The following is a 19,925-nucleotide window of genomic DNA, read 5'->3' on the forward strand; positions in this document are numbered from 1 at the left end:
TTTTTATTTAAAGTGTCTTTTACGCAAGGAGATTACAGGAATGCCTCCAACTAAAATATACTCATATAATTTAGGATGTTGTGCATGCCAGGGAGCAATCACTTTGGATCTTCAAGAAACTGTTTGAGAAATATAGCTTTAGGGAAACAAAAAAAAAAGTGGTCTGTGCACAACTTCAGTGCGGGGTAGGTTGTGCCATTAGTCAGAATTCAGTGGGGTAAATTGTACCATTCAAGTGAAGTAAAAACGATTTTAATTTCATAAACGATAATGCTATATAAAAGGAAGACAAATTCAATACAAAACTTTGATTTGCAGTTTTCAGAGGCTTTTTCTTCTTTCATGTTTCTCCAGATTTTTATCTCCTTTCTAACCTGATGTATGGTCACCCCCCCCCCCCCCCCCCCTCTTTAACTGCTCTTTCCAACTTCTCAAGAGGAGTTGAAATCCTGTCTGTCTGTCTTCCTTTTGTATCTGGTGACAGAATGAATTTTGGTCAAAAATTAAGAATGGCACATACTTTTAGTGATCAAATGTAAGAATACAGTTTACAACAACAGAAGGTCCTTTGGTATAGACTCATGATGTCGCTTAAAAAGCACTAAAACGTGTGTGAACTGGTTTCAAAGTTGTCTGTAATTGTTCAAACAAAGTCTTAAAACAAAAACAAAAAAAACCTTAATCATAGAATTTTTACTTTGGTGGGCAAAAAATGTTTTTTGAACTTATATGCGCTTACCTCTCAAGCCGTGTGTCTTCCTTTTTTGACCGGATGAGCAAAATGGATGTCTCTTCAAAGATATGTGTTCACATGACCAACTTCTTCTATGGTTTTGTAAATAACAGGGGCGGAACTACTTGCCCCTTCGCACAAATTACCCCACGCTCCCCTATTTGATTTTTTTTTCCCTGAGCGACTCAGCTGTTTGGACCGCTGGTGCGGCAAAATGTAAATCTCGAGGTTATCATAACAGTATGGGAACGAGGTTACCTTGTTGACTGTGCAATAATCTACACACAATAATGGTACAGTGTGCAAATTATAAATAATGCAGAAGCAATGGGACATAAAGAGTAATGCAGTGGACCCTGAAATTCAAATGGCCCCGAAGTTGTACAATTCCATCTCTATCTGCTTTGCTTTCTTAAAAACGTTTTATTCAGGTTAGTTTGATTTGGGAAAATCGACAATAACGATATAACAGCCGAATGTACATTTCAATTTTAAATGCATTTATTTAAGCGGTAATCATTCATATTTAGGGTACGAACTCTGTATTTTGAAGTTGTACAGTAAACGATCATTAGTTTCTTTTACACTTGTAGTTAAAAGAATTACAAAGTTGAGGCAAAACAGGGTTTCTCAATTTTTGTACAGTGGGGAATTTTTTTTATTTTTAAAAACTGTTATAAATTAAATGCAAATGTATTATGATTAAATGTTAAATACAACTGAACTGTAGAATGAAAAAAGGCATGGGTTGAACATTTAATTCAGTTATTCATTCTTATACCACTAGAGGGAGCCTGTGTACCACTAATTGTACTCGACACACTTTAGGGATAAATTGTTGCCGATCTGATTAATACGGAAAGAATTAAGTCAGACTTTTTTTGAGAATAAACGTGTACAAGAACAAAAACCTATGTTGTGTGAATAAAAAAAAATAGTAATTTTACAAGGTTGTGTTTTTCCCAAAATGATGTAATATTTTTAAAGTCAATGTTTATCAAAGTAAGAGTCATTTTTAACAAGTGAATTTCAATAATACACTTTTATTTTTTTAAAATGTTTTATTTATTTATTTATTATTATTAAATTTTTTTTAATGTTTTATTTTTTGGCTGTGTTCCTGTGAAAATACATCACTGTTATATCTGAGCAGAGCTGGCCCAAAGCTAAAGTAGGGAAGAGTAATTGGTTTGTGTTTGTTTATAACTGGCTAGCTAGCTAGCTAGATGGGTAGCAAGCTTGCTAGACAGAGATACAATAGATAGAAAGATAAATATATTTGTCCTTTAAAAGAAAGTCACTTTTCCAGTAATCTTTACAATAAAAAAAATAAATAAATAAAAAACACAAGGAAAAGCAGGCATACCTATTACTCTGTCATACACACACAAAACGTTAAACATAGCACCTCTAGTAGTCTTTTAAAATAGAATTAAGAGAAATAAAATAAAGGTCAGTGCAGGTTGAAAGTCCAGAATAAGATATATGGTGATTAAAGTGCTACATGGTGACAGTAGAGAGTTGAGGAAATAATATTAGCAATAGCATTTCCCTCCTAGGGTGGAAGTAAAGGGCAGTGTGGCATGTGGCAGGAAGGATTTCCTCCGTCTGTCAGTAGAGCAGGGCAGTGACAGCAGCCTGTAACTGAAGCAGTTCGTCTGCCCGGAGAGGGTGCTGTGCAGAGGATGCAGTCGGTTGGACACAAACGTCTTCAACATCCTCTTTTCTGCCACAAATTTCAGGCTGTCCAACTCGACAGATCCTGCATTCCTCCGAAGTTTTTCTAACCTGAACTTTAAATATAACTTAGTATTTACGCCATAATTATTTATGTTATTTTGTGGGCCCCCAAGTTATAGCAAGAGGGTCCCTGGACCGTAGTTTGAGAACTCACTTCCAAGTCATCACCTTTAATGTCCAAAGGGACCTGAGACTCCATGTTGAAACTTCAAAACAAGCCCTCCATTAGGGAGTGCCAGGAAAGGGGAAAAAGAGCAAGACGGAGAAAGGCTATCTCCAGGGAATTCCCTTTTACTGGCAGACAATGAGATGTGAATGTTTCATTATAGCCATAGTTTGAAGCTGGGGACAGGGTGTGGGAGACAATACAACAGCGTGGCTATGATAATTGAACCAAGCATACACGGCGTCAAACAGTACAAGCAATGACATTTTTCCATCTAAATTGAAATGGGTTCATGAATAAGTATTTGCTAACCAGTTTGGAACATCACATCTGATGTTTTAGCGTGTGGAAAAGCGCTGCAAACAACAAAAGCAATGACAGCGCTTAATGCTAATGCTAACTAGCATCGTCTAATATTGCAACACCAGGCTAAGTTCCATTTCCCTTCCCACAAAAAACATAACAGAAAGTGAGGACAGAATTCATGTTGTATATCATCTTTCTTTAAATGGAATGCACCAAGTAAAATTAACATTTCTGTGAAAAACAACAAAAACAATAGTATCGTGACAATATATTGGTAATATGTTCCATCCCACTGCTAAGTTCAGTGTTTAAGAAGTGCAGTCCACATTTTTACATAACATATCCCAACTCACCAGTTGAGAATCACTGCTTTAATGTATAATAGCTCTGATATTGTTTTATTAAAGTAATTGCATGTGCTTAGTAAAAAGGACTGTAGAAAGAACCTTGAAGAAAATAATCAAATAAATTGAGGGAGGAAAATATCGCAATTAAGAATTTAAGACTGTTTGTTTTCCAAAATCGTTCAACCCTTCGTCGGATTGCGCCATTTTGCGGCTTCTGCTGTAACAGAGGCTTGCTTAGTTGCTCCGACATCCTCCCTAATAGGGTCAATGGGCGTTCTTCCTGTTACAATAACATTACGGTCAGGGCTTCCAAGTGGGTCCTCTTCAATCAGCAGATAATCTGCGCTGGATACATGATGCCAGAGGTTGGAAAGCAGATGTCTGGCGTCAGCTTCCCCGCAAGGCGCCCCCAAACCCTCTCCTATGCCACATGCGAGCTCTCCCGAGTTCACTGTAATTTAACTACTCGAGTTCAGCATATTATCTTTTATTTAAGCCAAATTTTATGTGCAATACAGTGCATTTGAATTGAATCGTTTTTAAGTACATCTTTGATTTTGATTACAGTAATGTGTTTCTATTGAATCATTATTTAATTACATTTTTTCCCCTGATATCTAAGTGCAGTATTAATGTTCAAACTGTGCACAATATTACTGTTAAATATTAGTTGTATTTTTTTTATAGTCATATAGGAGTATTTTTTTTTAGGAATACAATTATTTATTTTAAAAATAGTCACATATATTTGAGGGTGGGAAATCATATTTTACCTGAAGTGTTATATTGATTTTTTTATTTTTAGAAATTAAATTTTGTTTGCATATTTCTCAGAAAAAAAGCAAATGTTTTGAGAAAAATATTGTTTATAGTCATATATTTTTTTCCATACAATTATGTTTGAGAAAATGTTGCATATATTTGATTTAAAATATTTTCTAGAAAGCGTTATTTAATTGAAAAAAAAAAAAAGAATACATCATAGCTCATTTTTTAAAGAAAAGAGTTGGATTTTTTTTAGAAAAAGATTGGAATTTTTTAGCAAAAACAGTCATTTTTAAATAAAAAAGTATGTTATATTTTTCAGTAATAACGTTGCTTTTATTTTCTAGATAAAAAAGTAGACCATTTATGGGCTCAATCTCACAAGTATGAAGTCATATGTGTATATGGAAAAGCTGCACATTTTCCAGATATAATATGTATATATAATTAAGAATGACATCATTCCTAGAAAAATAAAGACGTACCGGTATGTTTTCAAGGGAAAAACAAACAATCTCACAAGAATAGTTGAATATTTTTCAAATAAAAGTTTTCATTTTTTGAGAAAAACGACCTAATCCTCGCCTTCACTGCATATGCGAGGTGTCCTGAGGTCAGCGTAAGTCTTTCTTTCTTCTGTCATGCATAAGGAGGAAAAGCCCCGGAAAGTTTAAGGTGCACGGGCGACTAATCTTCATCCGTCTCCAGTGACATCCGTTGAGGGGATAAGCGGCACAATGAGGCCCGGAGAAGGCTCACCGGGGGCGATAAAGACCATGTGCTTTGCCGTCCATCTGCTGTCCCCTACGGTGTTCCGATAAAGACGCTTTTGGCAGTCGTTTGGATTTTTTTCTCCTATCTTTTCCCAACGTGGATTATGAGATGGCACTTTGTGGGACGATAACAAGGTCAGGAGGCAAGCAGTAAGGGGGCGCTTTTAATAACGACTGTATTAAGCTTTAAATGTTAACTAAATTTTGATGGCAAAAAAATATAGCCGGCGGCTATTAATGTGTCGTCAAAATGGCAGTAAGAAAGCTGCTGACAATGTAATTGCTTTTTTGCTGAGATAACCAAAATAGCACTCGAGCACGGCCCGACGCCAGTGTTGGCACGTTCCGCAATCCGCAGCATGTGCCCTGGCAAGAACGAGGCGGTGGATGGCAACGAACGGCCTTTATTGTGGAGCCGCACACAATGGACCTTAGCTTCTGGTCCAAACGAAAAATCTTGTCATTAAATGTACTGTATATGACAAGTCAACACAAGCAACAAGCCTACTAGAATTTTGTGCATGAAAGAATCATCGCCTGAATACAGTTCAGTTGGATGTTTGTTCTACATCAACAATTCTTCAATAAAGAGGCGTTAAACTGTTTATTGCCACACCCAGTTGACTTTTACTGTTTGCCTACTTCAAACAACCACATCACCTTGAATAACGGGTAGCTTAATGCTAACATACAATGCGAAATGCCATACATGGCTTCACAAATAGCATGTATGTGACAATGTTAGAACCCTTTAAGCCAGGTGCCTCCAACCACTGGTCAATTCTGGTACCAGGCTACACAGAGAGACTGATTTTTTTTTAAATTTTTTTAAACCGAGTAACTGTACGTCTCTCTACCTCGCTTGCTAACTAGCAAACAGAGGTATCAAATCCAGGTCCAGAAAGTAAAAACCCGCCACAGTTTGGCTTTAGCCCCTGATGCAAGTTAGCTAGCTAGCTGTCTCCCGAGCAGGTAAACGAGCACCATGGGAGCTAGCTCGCTAAAGGTTCTGTGAACCTGGATTTGAACACCTCTGCAAGCAAAGCAACAGCCTCTAAAATAAACCCTCTCGCCCTTTGCTCAGCGGTACGATTACCAAGAAAATTTAGTAGCGCCATCCGTCAAAGTCGAGGAGAGAGGAGTGGGGGTCAAAAGAGCTCTGCTAAATTATGCAGGAAGCAGTGCACCTGTCTGACCCCGCGGGCTCACCTGTGGCCCCCGGCGATCCTCCGGGGGTCACGGTGAATACGGCGGCTAATTGCTAATCCGGGATGTGCGCCACGCTCACTCCGGAAGCTCGGTTAATGATTAGATGATAAGGGGTGGGAGAGAAAAAAAAAAAGGGGGGGGCGTTTGAGATGAGGCTTTTCACTCGCTGGCTGGATTAGCATATGAGTGCTATGCTAATGTTCTACAGGGAAAAGAAGGCAGACATAAAAAAAATAGGTCAATTTAGTTGGAAGATTAACATGGTCGATGAATAACATTTTTGTAATTGTGCTAATGTATTGTGCATGCTTAACCATCATGTTCTTTTATCAAATTTTTTTCCCCCCCAAGTATAAAAATAACCATACTGATACACACTCACATTTACACTTACAAGCAATTTACAGTAGAGTTTTCAGTGAATCTAAAATGACTTTTGGTAAAAGGAGTGGGGTACAACCAGGATTGGTTGCCAGCCAATCTCAGTCATATATAGACAAACAAGCATTCAACCTCACATTTATACTTTAGACAATATTGCGTCTTCAGTTCTCCAAAACCACCCAGGACTGGTAACCAGTCCACTCATATTCACACCAATTGGCAGTCTATATTTAACCTAAGCAGATTTTTGGTCAGAGAAGCGAGTTGGACCCCTAGACTGGTCTCCAGGCAATCGCAGAGTACACATAAACAAATAACATTCATAAGCTAACTTTTGGTGAGAGAAATGGTGTACATCCTGGACTGGTCGCAAGACAATCGTAAGTAATTGCAAATCGTCTAGACCCTAGAATTTTGTCTATTTTTGCCTTGATTAATAATTTCAATTATGGCTCTATGGCTGCAAAATTTAATCTGCCCATATTGGCACTTTAAAATAGGCAAAAATTGATTAATTTTTTTACATCATTATTTTTGCAGATTGCTTTTTACACATTACAACATAAGACAAAGATTAATAGGCCAATTAATCGGTTATCGTAATTTTTTTTCTGCCAAATATCGGCATCAACCTCCAAAAATATTGTTCCATATCAATCAGGTCCTAGTTTAAGCTTTACATATACAACACAAACTATGATCCAAAACACTTTAATGCCATGTAAAACTCACATTTTAACATAATATTATTAGGCAGACCGAAAAAAAAGCTCATTTAGTTGGAAGTAAATGATTAACAATGAGCGACGGCGACGCGATCGATGAATAACAAGCTTCTTATTGTGTAATGAATTGCTTATTATGTATGGAAGCGCTGCAGGATGCTGTCTTAATAATGGGAGGCAGCAGACAAGTAGTTTGACACACACTGACTGAAATAGACGGCAGCGCAGCTGCTGGATCCCCCCTCCCCTGCACCCTTCATACATTTTTAATAGAATCTATTACTTCTGGATTAGCCGATAAGAGCCGGCCTGCTTAAATTCTATAATAGTTTGCATAATTGCTATCAGCGCGCCCTAGAAGAGCCGCCGATTTCTCTTTTCCTTTTTACTGGAAGATATTTTTAAGGCACATTAAGGTTCACGGTGAGGATAATCAAACAACCTGCTCTCAAGGCCCCCCAAAGTCTGATCGTTTCCCATCCAATGTATGTAAAACGCAAGCCTCGACCAGCACCAGGACAGATGTCCGGACTCGGAGCATTCGTTGGCATGTAAATCATGCTGTTCCCGAGCTGAAAAACACTGCCATCATTTTTCTCTGAGCTGCCTCAAAAGCCAACGTGAAGACACAATAAGAAGACGTGTTTTACATGAAGCGCCACAATGGACCATTTTGGGAACTGGTTCACATTGTTGCTCAGTTGCCAAGACATGCAAATGAATCAGAAGATTCAGTGCCGAATGCAGTACCAGTGTTCAACCGTGAAGTCAAATGGAACCTTAGATTAATCCAGTCATGTTTGCCCCAAAAATTCATCTTTTCACATTTTTTGTGCTCTTTCTGAAATGGCATACAATGCCACCAAAAGTTCAGTTTGTGCATGAACATACGCATTTCAAGGCACTGGATGTGAACAAGTACAATTTGACATTTAATGTTACGATTCTTACGAGTAATACTAGTAGAGCCGATGCAACCTAGTGTATTGTTTTTGCTAAGTGCTATATAAAACACAGTCCATTACTAATAGCAAGTTCAAGATATGAGGAACACCAGTTTTATATATATATATATATATATATATATATATATATATATATATATATATATATATATATATATATATATATATATATATATATATATATATATATATATATATATATATATTAGGGGTGTGAATTGCCTAGTACCTGACGATTCGATTCGTATCACGATTCACAGGTCACGATTCGATTCGATATCGATTAATCCCGATACGAATTTGGAAGTCGATTGTTGCGATTTTTTTTCATTCAAATTTAGAAAATACTAATCAGTAAGCTTGTAGAGTGTAAGATTTATATGAAAATGTATTATTTCTTTATCTGAAATTTCAGTCTTATAGAGGTTGTAATCTGTTTCATGTTTGAACAGCATTAAAATAAAATATTAAGGCTTAATGTTCCGTTCATATAACATTCTTCCATGCTCAAGGTGTGAATCCTAAAAAAAAAAAAAAAAATCGATTCTGCCGATTATTGAATCGATTCGAGAATCGCGCGATGTAGTATCGCGATATATCGCCGAATCGATTTTTTTTAACACCCCTAATATATATATATATATATATATATATATATATATATATATATATATATATATATATATATATAAGACAACAGATGTCACTGGGCTGATGCTTTAACTTAATAGAAGAGCACTGTACGGTGGCATTGAGTGCTTTAGTCACTTCATAATGGCAGCACTTTGGTAAATAGTAAACAATTCTTCAAACACTAAGTGTCAAACTATTTAACTCCACACCCAGGTTTATTGTAAAACTAAATATAAAAGAAATACACGTTGTGTACTTAAAACAAAAGTCACAACAACAACGTATCTTAGCATTTTGTTCGCTAGCTTAATGCTAATGCTAACACATAACGGGAATGTGGCATTAAATCTGAATTGGGGACGTGTCTGTGCTTTTGACTACCAATAAATAAAAGTTTTAGTTGGACAAAGAACTAATAACTTTTCTTTCGACCATATTTTCCACCAGAGAAGATTTTTCTGGCATTTTATTCAATAACATTGTCAAACACAAGTCAAGAGTTTACACTCTTGGAAAACAACGTTCTATTTTTACCCGGAGGGGCGATTAGAATGTAATTGTCACTCCCCCAAAAATGGAGCAATTAAGTGTTATTTTTTTATCCCGAGCAAGCGCACCAAACCCAAGGTAAAAGCGGCGCACAGCAAGGGGTCTTATCTTATCCTCATCCCGGTGCGCTCGCTGTCGAAGGACGACGGCTACGTGGTCCAACCTTTGAAAAAAGCCTTGACTTCAAAACACTAACAGATGGTGAAAATGTTTAACAGACAGATAAGATGTCAACATTTGTGCTCTTCAAAGAGTAGAGAGAGAAGCTAAAAAAAAAAAAAAAAAGTTAACAATAAATATAGCTAGGAACTTCATTAATTTTGGATTGTTTTTTGTTGTATCATGTGCCTGTGAGTATTTTGTGGCTGATCTAACCCTTGACCCTGGATAATCAAATGTTTAGCAGTACTGTCAATGAAACCCATCAGTAGTGTTTTTCAACACCGTCGTCTCCCCAGCTAGCTAGCTAGCTAGCTTAGCTTTAGCATTAGCTGTTCATTGCTAACAACGAGGATTTACTACTGTATGTACAGTGCTCACCTTTAGTTTCCTGTCAGAATTAGCATTTTCTATACCCTCACAAATGTGAGCATGATTGCAAACAAGATTTATTAATTAAATTAAATTTATTAAAGTATTTTAACTATTTCTGTGGAAGTTGATGCTGGGGGTGCAAATCAAAGCTTGTGTGCTATCAGGAGAAAATAAATGAAGCAAATCTTAGAATGACTGTTTTAAATATTGTCATTTGTAGTTTCTATTCGCGAGTTGGCATAACAATCGATTACAATCGCATTTTTGTAAAGAAACAACAACCTGATTTCATTTTACGGCCATATCGCTCAGCCCTGGCAACGAATAATAATAAATGTATCTTCATTTGTCCTCAGGTCGCTTCCAGTTTACTGCTTCTCTGCGAAAGGTCAACGATTCCCTCAAATCATTAAAATCCTAGCAGCCCATGTATGTAATGCTCCCTGTGGGCGATAACCTTATGATAACCTCGCGGAACGTTCTGGGGGGGGCGGGAGGGAATTGGGTCACTGACCCGCCCTGCGTTCCGGGGGTGGGGTTCCTCAAGCGAGTGGCGAATAGTGATGCCTTCGCTTGCAATTTGACAGCCCGGATTATTAATTTGAAGTAATGGCGGGGGCACCGGCACGCAAGCCAAAACAAAGATTAGCCCGACTCTAAATAAGCCTGGCAGTCCCCCCCACTTCACCGGTGACCCGCGGGGGCCTTCCCTGCTCCTTAACCTCCCACCCTTAACCCCTGTTTCCCTGCCCCTAGAAAGAAAAGACTAATTAGACACATTTCAAAAGATGGCAGCCGGCCTCTAATTGCACATGGCAGCTAAAAGGTGATCACGCAGGGGCGTACATCGCTAAGCAACCGAACCACGGGCATCAGCCACCATTATCAAACCGTGTGCTCAACTCAAACGTGAGCCTAATAAGAGGGGAGGCCGCATCATTCGCAGTACTCCAGTAAGGAAACTTCACAAATACATCAACGCTCAAATTATTTTGCCTCATAAGAGAGCAAAAAGGAAGCAGGTGGCTAAATGACAAATGGTGTCCCCCCCCCCCTCTCTCTCTCTCTCGCAGAAGTGGAATTACTCCCGGGCTGTGACGGGAGATCAAGAGGGAAGCTCCCTCCAAATCTCTCCCCCCAACCATATTTCACCAAGTTAATGGATAAATATTGCGCACATTCTAGCCGGTCCCCAAAAAGACACAACTTTTCTAACTCAATAATTAAACCCACCTCACCCCTTCTGTCTACCTGTTTCCATTTGGGAATATTCCCTAGTAGTGTCAAAGGCCTGGAATTTGCCCAAAATGGCTGCTTCAAACCAAAATGGACAACTTTCTGTTCAATTTCAGGCATGCGTTCTTGGACTTTTTTTTTTTTTTTTTTTAATGTGTCCTGTTATAACACCAAATTTCATGTCAATAAGTATAACGCAGTCGCGGCTAATACATCTTCTAACTTTCAAAATCCTCTAACTGAATCAAATTTGACACCAATATTCTTGTCTTCAAAACTTTTATTCTTAAACAGGGTTTTTTCCTGGCTTAAATTGAGGCAGAGGTGGTACCATTCTGACTATGTGCGACTACCGATACCAGCTGTTTCTTCAGAGGTTGTTGCTTCAGGTCTTTTTGGTGTATTACTGTTGATAAAGCGCCTCCATAATGGCGCAATACTGCATCGGCAGTTAAAATACGTTGCTGGAGCGCTGTGGTGAGGGATATCAGTCTGTCAGGCTAGAGGTGACAAGCAAATTAGATAGAGGTGGCCGCCTCTGAATTTTTTACATAGGAAAAACCCTGTTAAAGTGACTCAAATCGTCTTTCCCTATTGAAATGACTAGAAATCAAATTAATATGTTCCACATTTTCTTCATACACTGACTCAACTGTATTGTCCTGTATAGCAATAACTAGATTTAAAAAATGCTGCCGCCATTTAGCAGTGCCTCAGATGTTGCTCATATCTCAAGGCAGAAAGTGACCGAGTGGCTCTTATATCAAAAAGCTCATATTTCAAGGCACTTGTAATGTATCTCATCACTCAATATGATCACTGAACAATTTTGTAAAAATGATCAAATTGTTTTTTTTTTCCCTCTCATTATTGATTTCAATTTTTATGCGATTATTTCAAGATCCTTTTCCCAGTTCCCATTTATTTATTTATTTTTTATATTTATTTTTTTACCAAACACAAACAATAAATGAAGCTGTATTACAATAAACTGACAAAATGGCTACATTTGTTGAGTTTTCTGGCTTTTTGAGGCACTCTAAAAAGGTAATCTCAAGGGGGGTCTAGGCACAGCCTGACCAGACAAGCGTCAAGCCAATAGAAACGCTTAATTGCTTCTGTAAAAATGACAATCTGAAAGCTTTTATGACAAAGACAACATAATTGTTAGTCACATCCTGTGCGTTTCTCCCTACAAAGTGGCAAACCATCCTTGTAATCCCACTAAATTGTCATTTTCCTCTTCACTGTGCAACACCCTACCTTTGCCGGCCATAAACAGGATAGGATTTCACACCTGGCTCGTAATCATCTATTTAAAAAAAGAGCCCCCTTTTTCCTTAAGCGCCTCCAGGACAAACTTCCACCCTGTGCACCAGGCGAGGTGCGAGCGCGCCACCTCCGGCCTGCACACAATGGATGCGGAAAGACGCTTTGAGGAAAGGGGGTGTGGGGGTGCCCCGGGCCGTGATAAAAACACTTCAAAGTGCTTCCCGGATCCACGGAGATGTTGCTGACACATGAGGCGCCTTTCAATGGGGGCACAAAGGCAGCGTCCATCGCACACACTTGCACGGTATGGACTCGTGGTGCTGACAGGCAAGACCAGGGGTGAGCTCACTTTAAAGCTACAGGGCCACATTTCCATTGCTAAACAGTTGGTCATCGTAGACAAAGTTAAGGGAGGTGGGAGTAAAACTGCATTTGAAATATGTACGATACTTTATTATAACTAAATGAATTATTCCTTCACTCTTTTTTTTATTTTTTATTGATAATTTAATTATAATTAGCCAACTACTTGATAAATATATATGTATATTTTTAATTTGCCAATTATTTAGTAAAATGTTACAGGTACTTGAAAATATAATTGGAAAACAATTTATTTTATAATATACCAAACTAATGTAATATAAAATTATTTATTTTACAAATACTTTTACATTTTAAATACAATAAATCAATGACCAATTATTCAATAAAGCAATACACAAACGTAAAATACATAAGTACAATTGTTTATTTTATCAATTAACCAATTATTTAAAATAAAAATATTAAATATATGTAAGTCATTATTTTTTTTTGCAATTATTTTAGAGATGAATGAAAACAAAGAAAATTTACATTACAACCATCTAATTATTCATCCATCCATCCATCATCTGAACTACTTATTCAATAAACTAAAAAGAAAAATATTAAATATCTTCTTTATTTACTTTTTGTACAAAATCAATAAATTGTTTAAATAGAAATGTATTAAAACAAAACGTATTTTTTTCCTTACAATAAAATATCCAAGTATTTATTGAAAAAATAAATACAAAATGAAAAAATAGCTAATTATTTTAATAAAATAAATCATATATTCATTACAATACAAATATTTTACTTTTAACAATTAAAAATGAATAACTGCATTGTACTCAACCAATTTTAGTCTAAATTAATCCACCAAATATTACACTACTCTTGATCAGGTGAATGCTCGGTGGGTCGGATTTAAAGAACTGGGTAGACCGTGTGTGGACCCCCGGACCATACTTTGCTCATCCCTCAAGAGCCAGTGAGAGGCTAGATGCAAATCCTCGCCTGTCACATTACAATAAAACATGTGCAGCTTCTCATTTACGATCATTAATATCAGATGGCACTCATAAATAAGCATTAAAGCACATGTCAGGATTTTTATCAGTAATATACTGTGCATTATAGCGTGTCTGCATGTGTATATGTAATATGTCGTCTATAAAAGGGTTTTCTTACAGAGTTTTCTCTTCTCATGCGGCTTGTTTATCTTCTCGGCGGCTGGCTGCTGGGAAGTCCCAGTGTATTCCTTCCCGGAGATTCCGCGATGCCATTGAACTCCTCGACGTATTCACCACGATGATTTTAATCCTTTCTTCCCCCCCTCCGACCCCTTTTTGTTCGTCTGATTGCAGCTCCGCGGAGGAAGCGCCGGTGTTGTCGTGGTGGCTCCCCCGCTCAGAGAGCCGTCGCTGAGGGGAAATGATGAGTGCAGTCCGGCGCTCTGGCGAAACCGGCTCCGTCCCCCGGAGCCAATCAATCAACGCTGCCTCCGCGGATATTCCCACGGTCTGGCCAATCAGGGGACGGAAGGGGAGGGTCGATGCGGTGACGTCATTCACGTCAAACGAAGCACGTTGCTGTTTCGCGGAATCGCTTAAAGGGGAAGGACCCGGAAATCAGGAAAAAGTGTACAAGTTTATTTATGTCAGTTTCATTTGGAACTGTTTTTTTTCTTTTTTATGTTTCACTGAAATTTACTCCGCTTCTCTCGCCAACTTTCACCTTAGATTAATTAAACACTCAAAATTTACACTAAAATGTACATAAGTGTGAACGTGAGTGGGACCACTTGTTTGTTTACTTTATTTATGTACCCTGTGACTGCGTGCTATCCATTCCAGAGCGCACTCGACTTTATCAACAAAATTGAAGACTTTTGAATTTTAATTGTTGGACAAGGTAGTCTCTCCTGTAATTACAATAAGGACAAGAACTTTAGAAAATGGTTATAGCTATGGATGAAAATATTACGGGCAAGATGTTAGAATGTTAGGTGTAAAAATATATAAAAGCTTACAAAAAATAAAAAATAAAATCCTAAAATGCTTCGTTGCACTTCTGAGCACAGATAATTTATAAATCATATTATCGACCACCTTGAATTTTTGTCGTGACCACGAGGTTGCCAAGGCAACCCGAGGACCTTCCTTCGAGGCCAGTCACCACGCCTGGCCTTGAAATTGCCCCATACATAACATTCTTGTTTGCCTTCTTGTTGAGGGATAAATGAGAAAATCAATATCCCTCTTGAACCTGCCTCATTTCGGACACAGCCACAGCAACGCTTGCTGTTATCATACAAGTTTATTTCTTGGACGTTATTTTTTTGTGTCTTGAAAAAGTGAACAGTTTAAAATATATATATTAATAATTACTGTCATACATAGATGCAATGTGCTTTATCACAGCCATCATTCAATACACATGTATTTAAAAACATCCACCATAGCTTTGCACTTAGCTTAATGCTAACAATCAATGCAAAACTAAGGCCATTGGCATGCTAATGGTGGACAGTGGTTGTCAGGGTTTTAGACTTGACGGACATTTGAACACAAACTTGACCGAGGCATGTAGGCTGATAATATAACACTACTCAAAGGCATGTATTCTTTATCCTCTACTGCGAGAACGCAGTGGGATGTTTCCTGGTTAACTAAGTTGATTACAGAAGTGATCCACCACTGTTATCGGGTCACACAGATATCGTCTTTTTATACCCCTATTCTACATTATCACCTGGGTGGGAATGTTCATCTGCACATTTATCTCACCCTTGCAACTCACTCACCCATTTGCCGCACAAAATATCCACATTTATAAACTACCTTTTCGGTCTTTCTTGTTAACGTTCTGCACTAACTGTTCTTTAGGAAAATGGTGCAGAAGACTGTTATATAGTGTCGATGAATGCCGAATGATTTTAGCACGTGAGAACGTCTCCAGGACAGGAGAGCAGGATGGACTAGTTTTAATTCAACAATGATACAAGGCGTTGGCGGCCGCAAGTTTATGGTTATGAATAGATAAAGATGAAAGGAGGAAAGGCCAATTACATGAATGACTGACCTCCAGGCATGAAATGAATTTAACTTTAAGGCCAAATCAGGATACCATCCATTTTCTATACACTCTTAAAATGCTGCATCCACATGAATAAACCACACTTACACAAAAAAAATTTTTTGGGGTGTTATTTTGTCGGTTACTTATTTGACCATACTTTTGGGGTTAAATGAATAACACAAAAAGTTGGGTTAGCCCTTTTTTATTATTATTATTATTATTACCCAATTTGGGTTATTTTTGACTGTTTTTAGAGTGTGAGAGGTGGGATACACTTTGCACTATGAGCAAAGACAAGCACATAGATAAGCATTCACACTCACATTCACACCTATGACCAATTTTGAGCCTTCAATGAACCTTATCTGCATTCTTTGGAACACTGAACTTCTGATATGTGATGCAGACGTGCTCACCACCATGCTGTTTTTTCAACAAAACGGACACTCTGACTCACTGTCATGTAAGACACATGATTAAATTGTTTCTTGACAGCTCCCCCAAGCCAAGTGTCACTGGAATATGAATAGACCTGCAGATGGCAAAGCGTGTTACCATGCCAACTCGTGCTCCCTATATTGAATGTGCAACATTGGGAATGGTTCTCCCGCTTAATTACATGTTGTTGTTATTGTTGTACAGATTTTCTGCTTGGGCACGCATGACTTTATGTGTTATAGTGACTGCACCTCTCTGTGAGTAATCTCAGTAAGTCAGTCAGGACAGTGAATTCCACCAAAAAGTGTGGGCATTTGATGCTCATACAGCAATAACAAAAAGTGGGGTTTGGTTTCTTTGTTTTTGTCACAACAAAATGTCACTAACATTAAAAAAAAAAAAGTACTCCGCCAACATTGAAAATTGATCTAAGTGTGGCATTTTGGTTGGACTTTGAAGAAGCCATTTTGGAAAAATTCCTGTAGGACGGTCCTGTGGAGATTAAGGAAAAAGATAAGCTTCCAAAACCAGTTTGTCCAACATAACAGAAAACACTAAAAAGTCTAAAGAGACGTGCTCGGAATGGAACAGGAAGTTGGCCATTTTGGTTCGAAGCAGCCAATTGTGTATTTCTTTTTAAAGTGCTTTATAAATAATGAAGACCGTCAAATAAAAAGATTCCACCCAGCAGATAAAAAACAAATATGGAGTGATTGGGAAAAAAATCATAGATGACTGAGTCAGCTATTTTTATGTTATGTCCGCATGTCTTCTTTGTTTTTTAGAGTCCTCATCAGGGCACGGTGAACCTGGTAGTGACAGCAATAAAGAGCTCCCTCCATCTGCACCTGGCAGACATGAGCAAATTAACCCATTAAAGAACAATATGGAGAAATTTCCCGGTTTTTTTTCCTCCACATGGCAGATGTCATCAGCACTGTTGTGATGATGAGTGATTGTAGTAGCTATTTTGTACAGTTTATATGAAAAGAAAAAAAAAAAGACTAGTTGGGGAGATTGATATATAAAACAGATGGTTATAAAAACAATTAGATTTTAACTGATACCAAATTGTTACACTGTACAGGAGGAACCCCAACCATCAATGTGATATTCTGTGGCGTCCCCTACTGGAAAATAAATGCTTGTGCCACACATTCCTTGTAAACGGATTCAAATCTTGCTGATGTTGTACGAGAATACCCACACTGTATATTAAAAGTGTAAATAATGTAGTTTAAATTTTGTTTTAAAGTAGCAGAGCAATTCTGATACGGTTCAAGCATGTATTTATTTATTATAATTAAAATACTCTATCCATCCATCCTCTGCCGGTTTTTTCTTTTGTGAAGATTTTGTATTTTGTGAAGATAATTTTTTTTAGCTTTTATTATTTTTTTGTTGTTGTTTTTATTACGCGTATTAATTCAGTGAATGTATTACAGTGACGTCATCACGTCTCGCGTTCCTACGGCAACGGCTCAAGGCTTCTCACCGAGAGGATCATGGGAAATTTGTGTTGCCTTTGAAACGGAGGGAGTTTCGAATATTTTTTTTAAACATCATTAGCTGCGGTTAAACATGATGAATTACTCGACAAGCGAACTATTGTAGAAACGCGACTACCTTTAACGGAAAATATGTAAGTACAACGAATTTGATCGACATAATCGGGCTTTCTTTTCTCCGTCAAATTAGCTAAGAGGCTAATGCTATCAGCCGCCGTGTGGAGTCGTCAGGGGCAACAAAATGGAGAACAAAGAAAATAGACGAGCATTTTTAAGGGAAAATTCGTTGTTATAATAAGTGCCACGAAATGGTGACAGCGTGGCGGAAGCCACCAGAATGGTGAGGATGACAATGATGATGAAGAAAAAGAGGGCGTTTCATCCAGACACGGGTATGTACACTATTACAAGCTAGTTATCTAAAATAGCACAAAAAGCACAAAAGATTACAGAAAAAAATCTTCATTGCTTCTGTGTGAGGAGAAGAGCTGTGAGAATGTGGTTTCTGCCCATGAAAAATGATCAGAAGTTTCTCTGCTAATGCCGAAGCTTCAAACGAGATCGATGTAAAAAAACAATTTGGCTTTAGCAGAGAAGGTTCGGCAATTTTTTTTATTGGTACTGTGTTGCTCATCCCACAAATGCATACTATACTACAAATGCGGCACTATTTAAAAGGGTAGTTTTCTTCCTTTCAGGTGGCCCTCTGTTGTTTCAAAAGAGAAACATCTATGAGCCTTTTCTGATATCTTCGTTCAACACTGATGGTGTCTCGCCACAACCATGGAGCTAAAGGTAGACGTGGTCTTGTCCTCCAGAATCAAACGAAAGAAGCCATGGCCGCGATTTTGCTGGCTTGGACAGGTACAGAAAAATGCAAAATCACCTTGTGTTTCCAGTAAATTTCCAGTTAATAGGTTTAAGATGGGAAATTTTATGAATATTCCAATTTGGAAACTTCCCATTGCAATTAACCGAGAATTGGCGGTACACACTTTACCACATTCAAACATGAATATAAACATTTTATTTTGTCATAAACACACATCCATGCAAAACTGACAGCTCTCCTTATCCACATGTGAAGGCATTACCGCACCTTAATAGCTCCATCAGCGTCCGATTTTGCAACCCTATTAAAAAGTGTAACTTCCCTCCTGGTGCTACAGGAGAAGGAATGTGTCTTCCTGTTCGACGACAAACGGATCAGCGAAATCAACATGATGTCTGGTCGCACCAAGAAGAAGACCCCCAAACTCCATCCATTTCTCAACAATGTGATGAAGATGGCTCCATCCCGCAATGGTGAGTTTAAATGTCAGGAGTCAAAAGTGTTCGTTACTTTCACATGAAACATTGACTGACTTTTTCTTTTTTTTTTTCCCAGGAATGTGGTTTTGTGGACTATTAGCCTCAGGAGAGCTGTTTTTATGGAACAGGGATAACGACTTGTTGAGGACTGTCGCGGCAGTCCCTGAAGTTGTTCAGATGATCATTTCTCTTCAAGGTAGAATTGATGATGTAACATGGGTCCATGATTGTGATGCATGGTGGTGGTGCATTACAAAACTCTTTTAGGGGAAGTCGCTCTTTGTAAGGTTCCCTGTATTGTTCAGATTCTCGTTTCTAAGATATTAAAATTTGTTGAGATGAGGAATTTTAACTGTTAACTATATGGTGTACTTAAAGATGTGGTGATGACTGTCTTATAATCTTAGTGTTCATTATTATTAACTTTGCTTAAAAGGGGAAGTCAACGCCATTTTTTTTTCTTGACAATATGTTCTATGCAGCCTCACTAGTCTAAATACGGTATTCTGGTTAATATTGTGTTAGTGGAATATGAGTTAAACAGCAAAATCTAGATTTTTTTTAATCAATATTAGAGGGCGGCCATTTTGCCACTTGCTGTCGCGTGACGATTACATCACAGTTGCTCACGTGAGCTATGATTGGTCATTGCCTGAGCGCTAAGCAACTGTGATGTCATCTTCAGTTGACGGCAAGTGGCAAAATGGCCGCCTTCTAATTTTGCCATTTGCTGTCGACTGAAGATGACATCACAGTTGCTCAGGTCGCTGGTCACCAATCACAGCTCAGCTCCAGAAAACAGGTGAGCTGTGATTGGTCGTTGCCTGAGCAACTGTGATGTCATCTTCAGTGGACAGCGAGTGGCAAAATGGCTGCCCCCTGGATTTTGCTGCCATAACTCGTATTCCTCAAATGTAATATTAATCAGAATGTCGTGTTTA

General features: G+C 38.1%; 2 protein-coding genes and 1 long non-coding RNA gene across 13 annotated transcripts in view; 2 read left to right on the top strand and 1 right to left on the bottom strand.

Annotated features, from left to right (window-relative positions):
* The window catches only part of LOC144002877 (uncharacterized), a 35,066-nt gene extending 20,362 nt beyond the window's left edge, over nt 1-14,704 (top strand). For all 4 annotated transcript variants that reach the window (XR_013278837.1, XR_013278835.1, XR_013278838.1 and 1 more), the window contains one exon: nt 14,014-14,704. This is a non-coding gene — a long non-coding RNA (uncharacterized LOC144002877). The remainder of the gene's footprint in view (nt 1-14,013) is intronic.
* The window catches only part of LOC144002876 (protein FAM222A-like), a 55,479-nt gene that overhangs the window by 17,336 nt on the left and 18,218 nt on the right, over nt 1-19,925 (bottom strand). For 2 of the 6 annotated variants that reach the window (XM_077498532.1, XM_077498530.1), the window contains exon 1: nt 13,838-14,145. The exons of 2 other annotated variants lie outside the window; for them this stretch is intronic. The gene's annotated coding sequence lies outside the window, so the exon portion shown is untranslated. Of the gene's footprint in view, nt 1-739; nt 895-13,837; nt 14,146-19,925 lie in introns of those variants that run through there. 2 more of the 6 variants (XM_077498534.1, XM_077498533.1) reach the window with 1 other exon arrangement.
* cplane1 (ciliogenesis and planar polarity effector 1) overlaps nt 17,657-19,925 on the top strand; it is a 31,042-nt gene continuing 28,773 nt past the window's right edge. For all 3 annotated transcript variants that reach the window (XM_077498524.1, XM_077498526.1, XM_077498525.1), the window contains exons 1-4: nt 17,657-18,065; nt 18,372-18,537; nt 18,843-18,978; nt 19,061-19,180. In XM_077498524.1, coding sequence (XP_077354650.1) covers nt 18,457-18,537; nt 18,843-18,978; nt 19,061-19,180 — 337 coding nt within the window. In that variant the 5' untranslated portion in view covers nt 17,657-18,065; nt 18,372-18,456. The remainder of the gene's footprint in view (nt 18,066-18,371; nt 18,538-18,842; nt 18,979-19,060; nt 19,181-19,925) is intronic.

The sequence above is a fragment of the Festucalex cinctus genome, chromosome 15, assembly GCF_051991245.1.
Source record: "Festucalex cinctus isolate MCC-2025b chromosome 15, RoL_Fcin_1.0, whole genome shotgun sequence".
NCBI classification, from domain to species: Eukaryota; Metazoa; Chordata; class Actinopteri; order Syngnathiformes; family Syngnathidae; genus Festucalex; species Festucalex cinctus.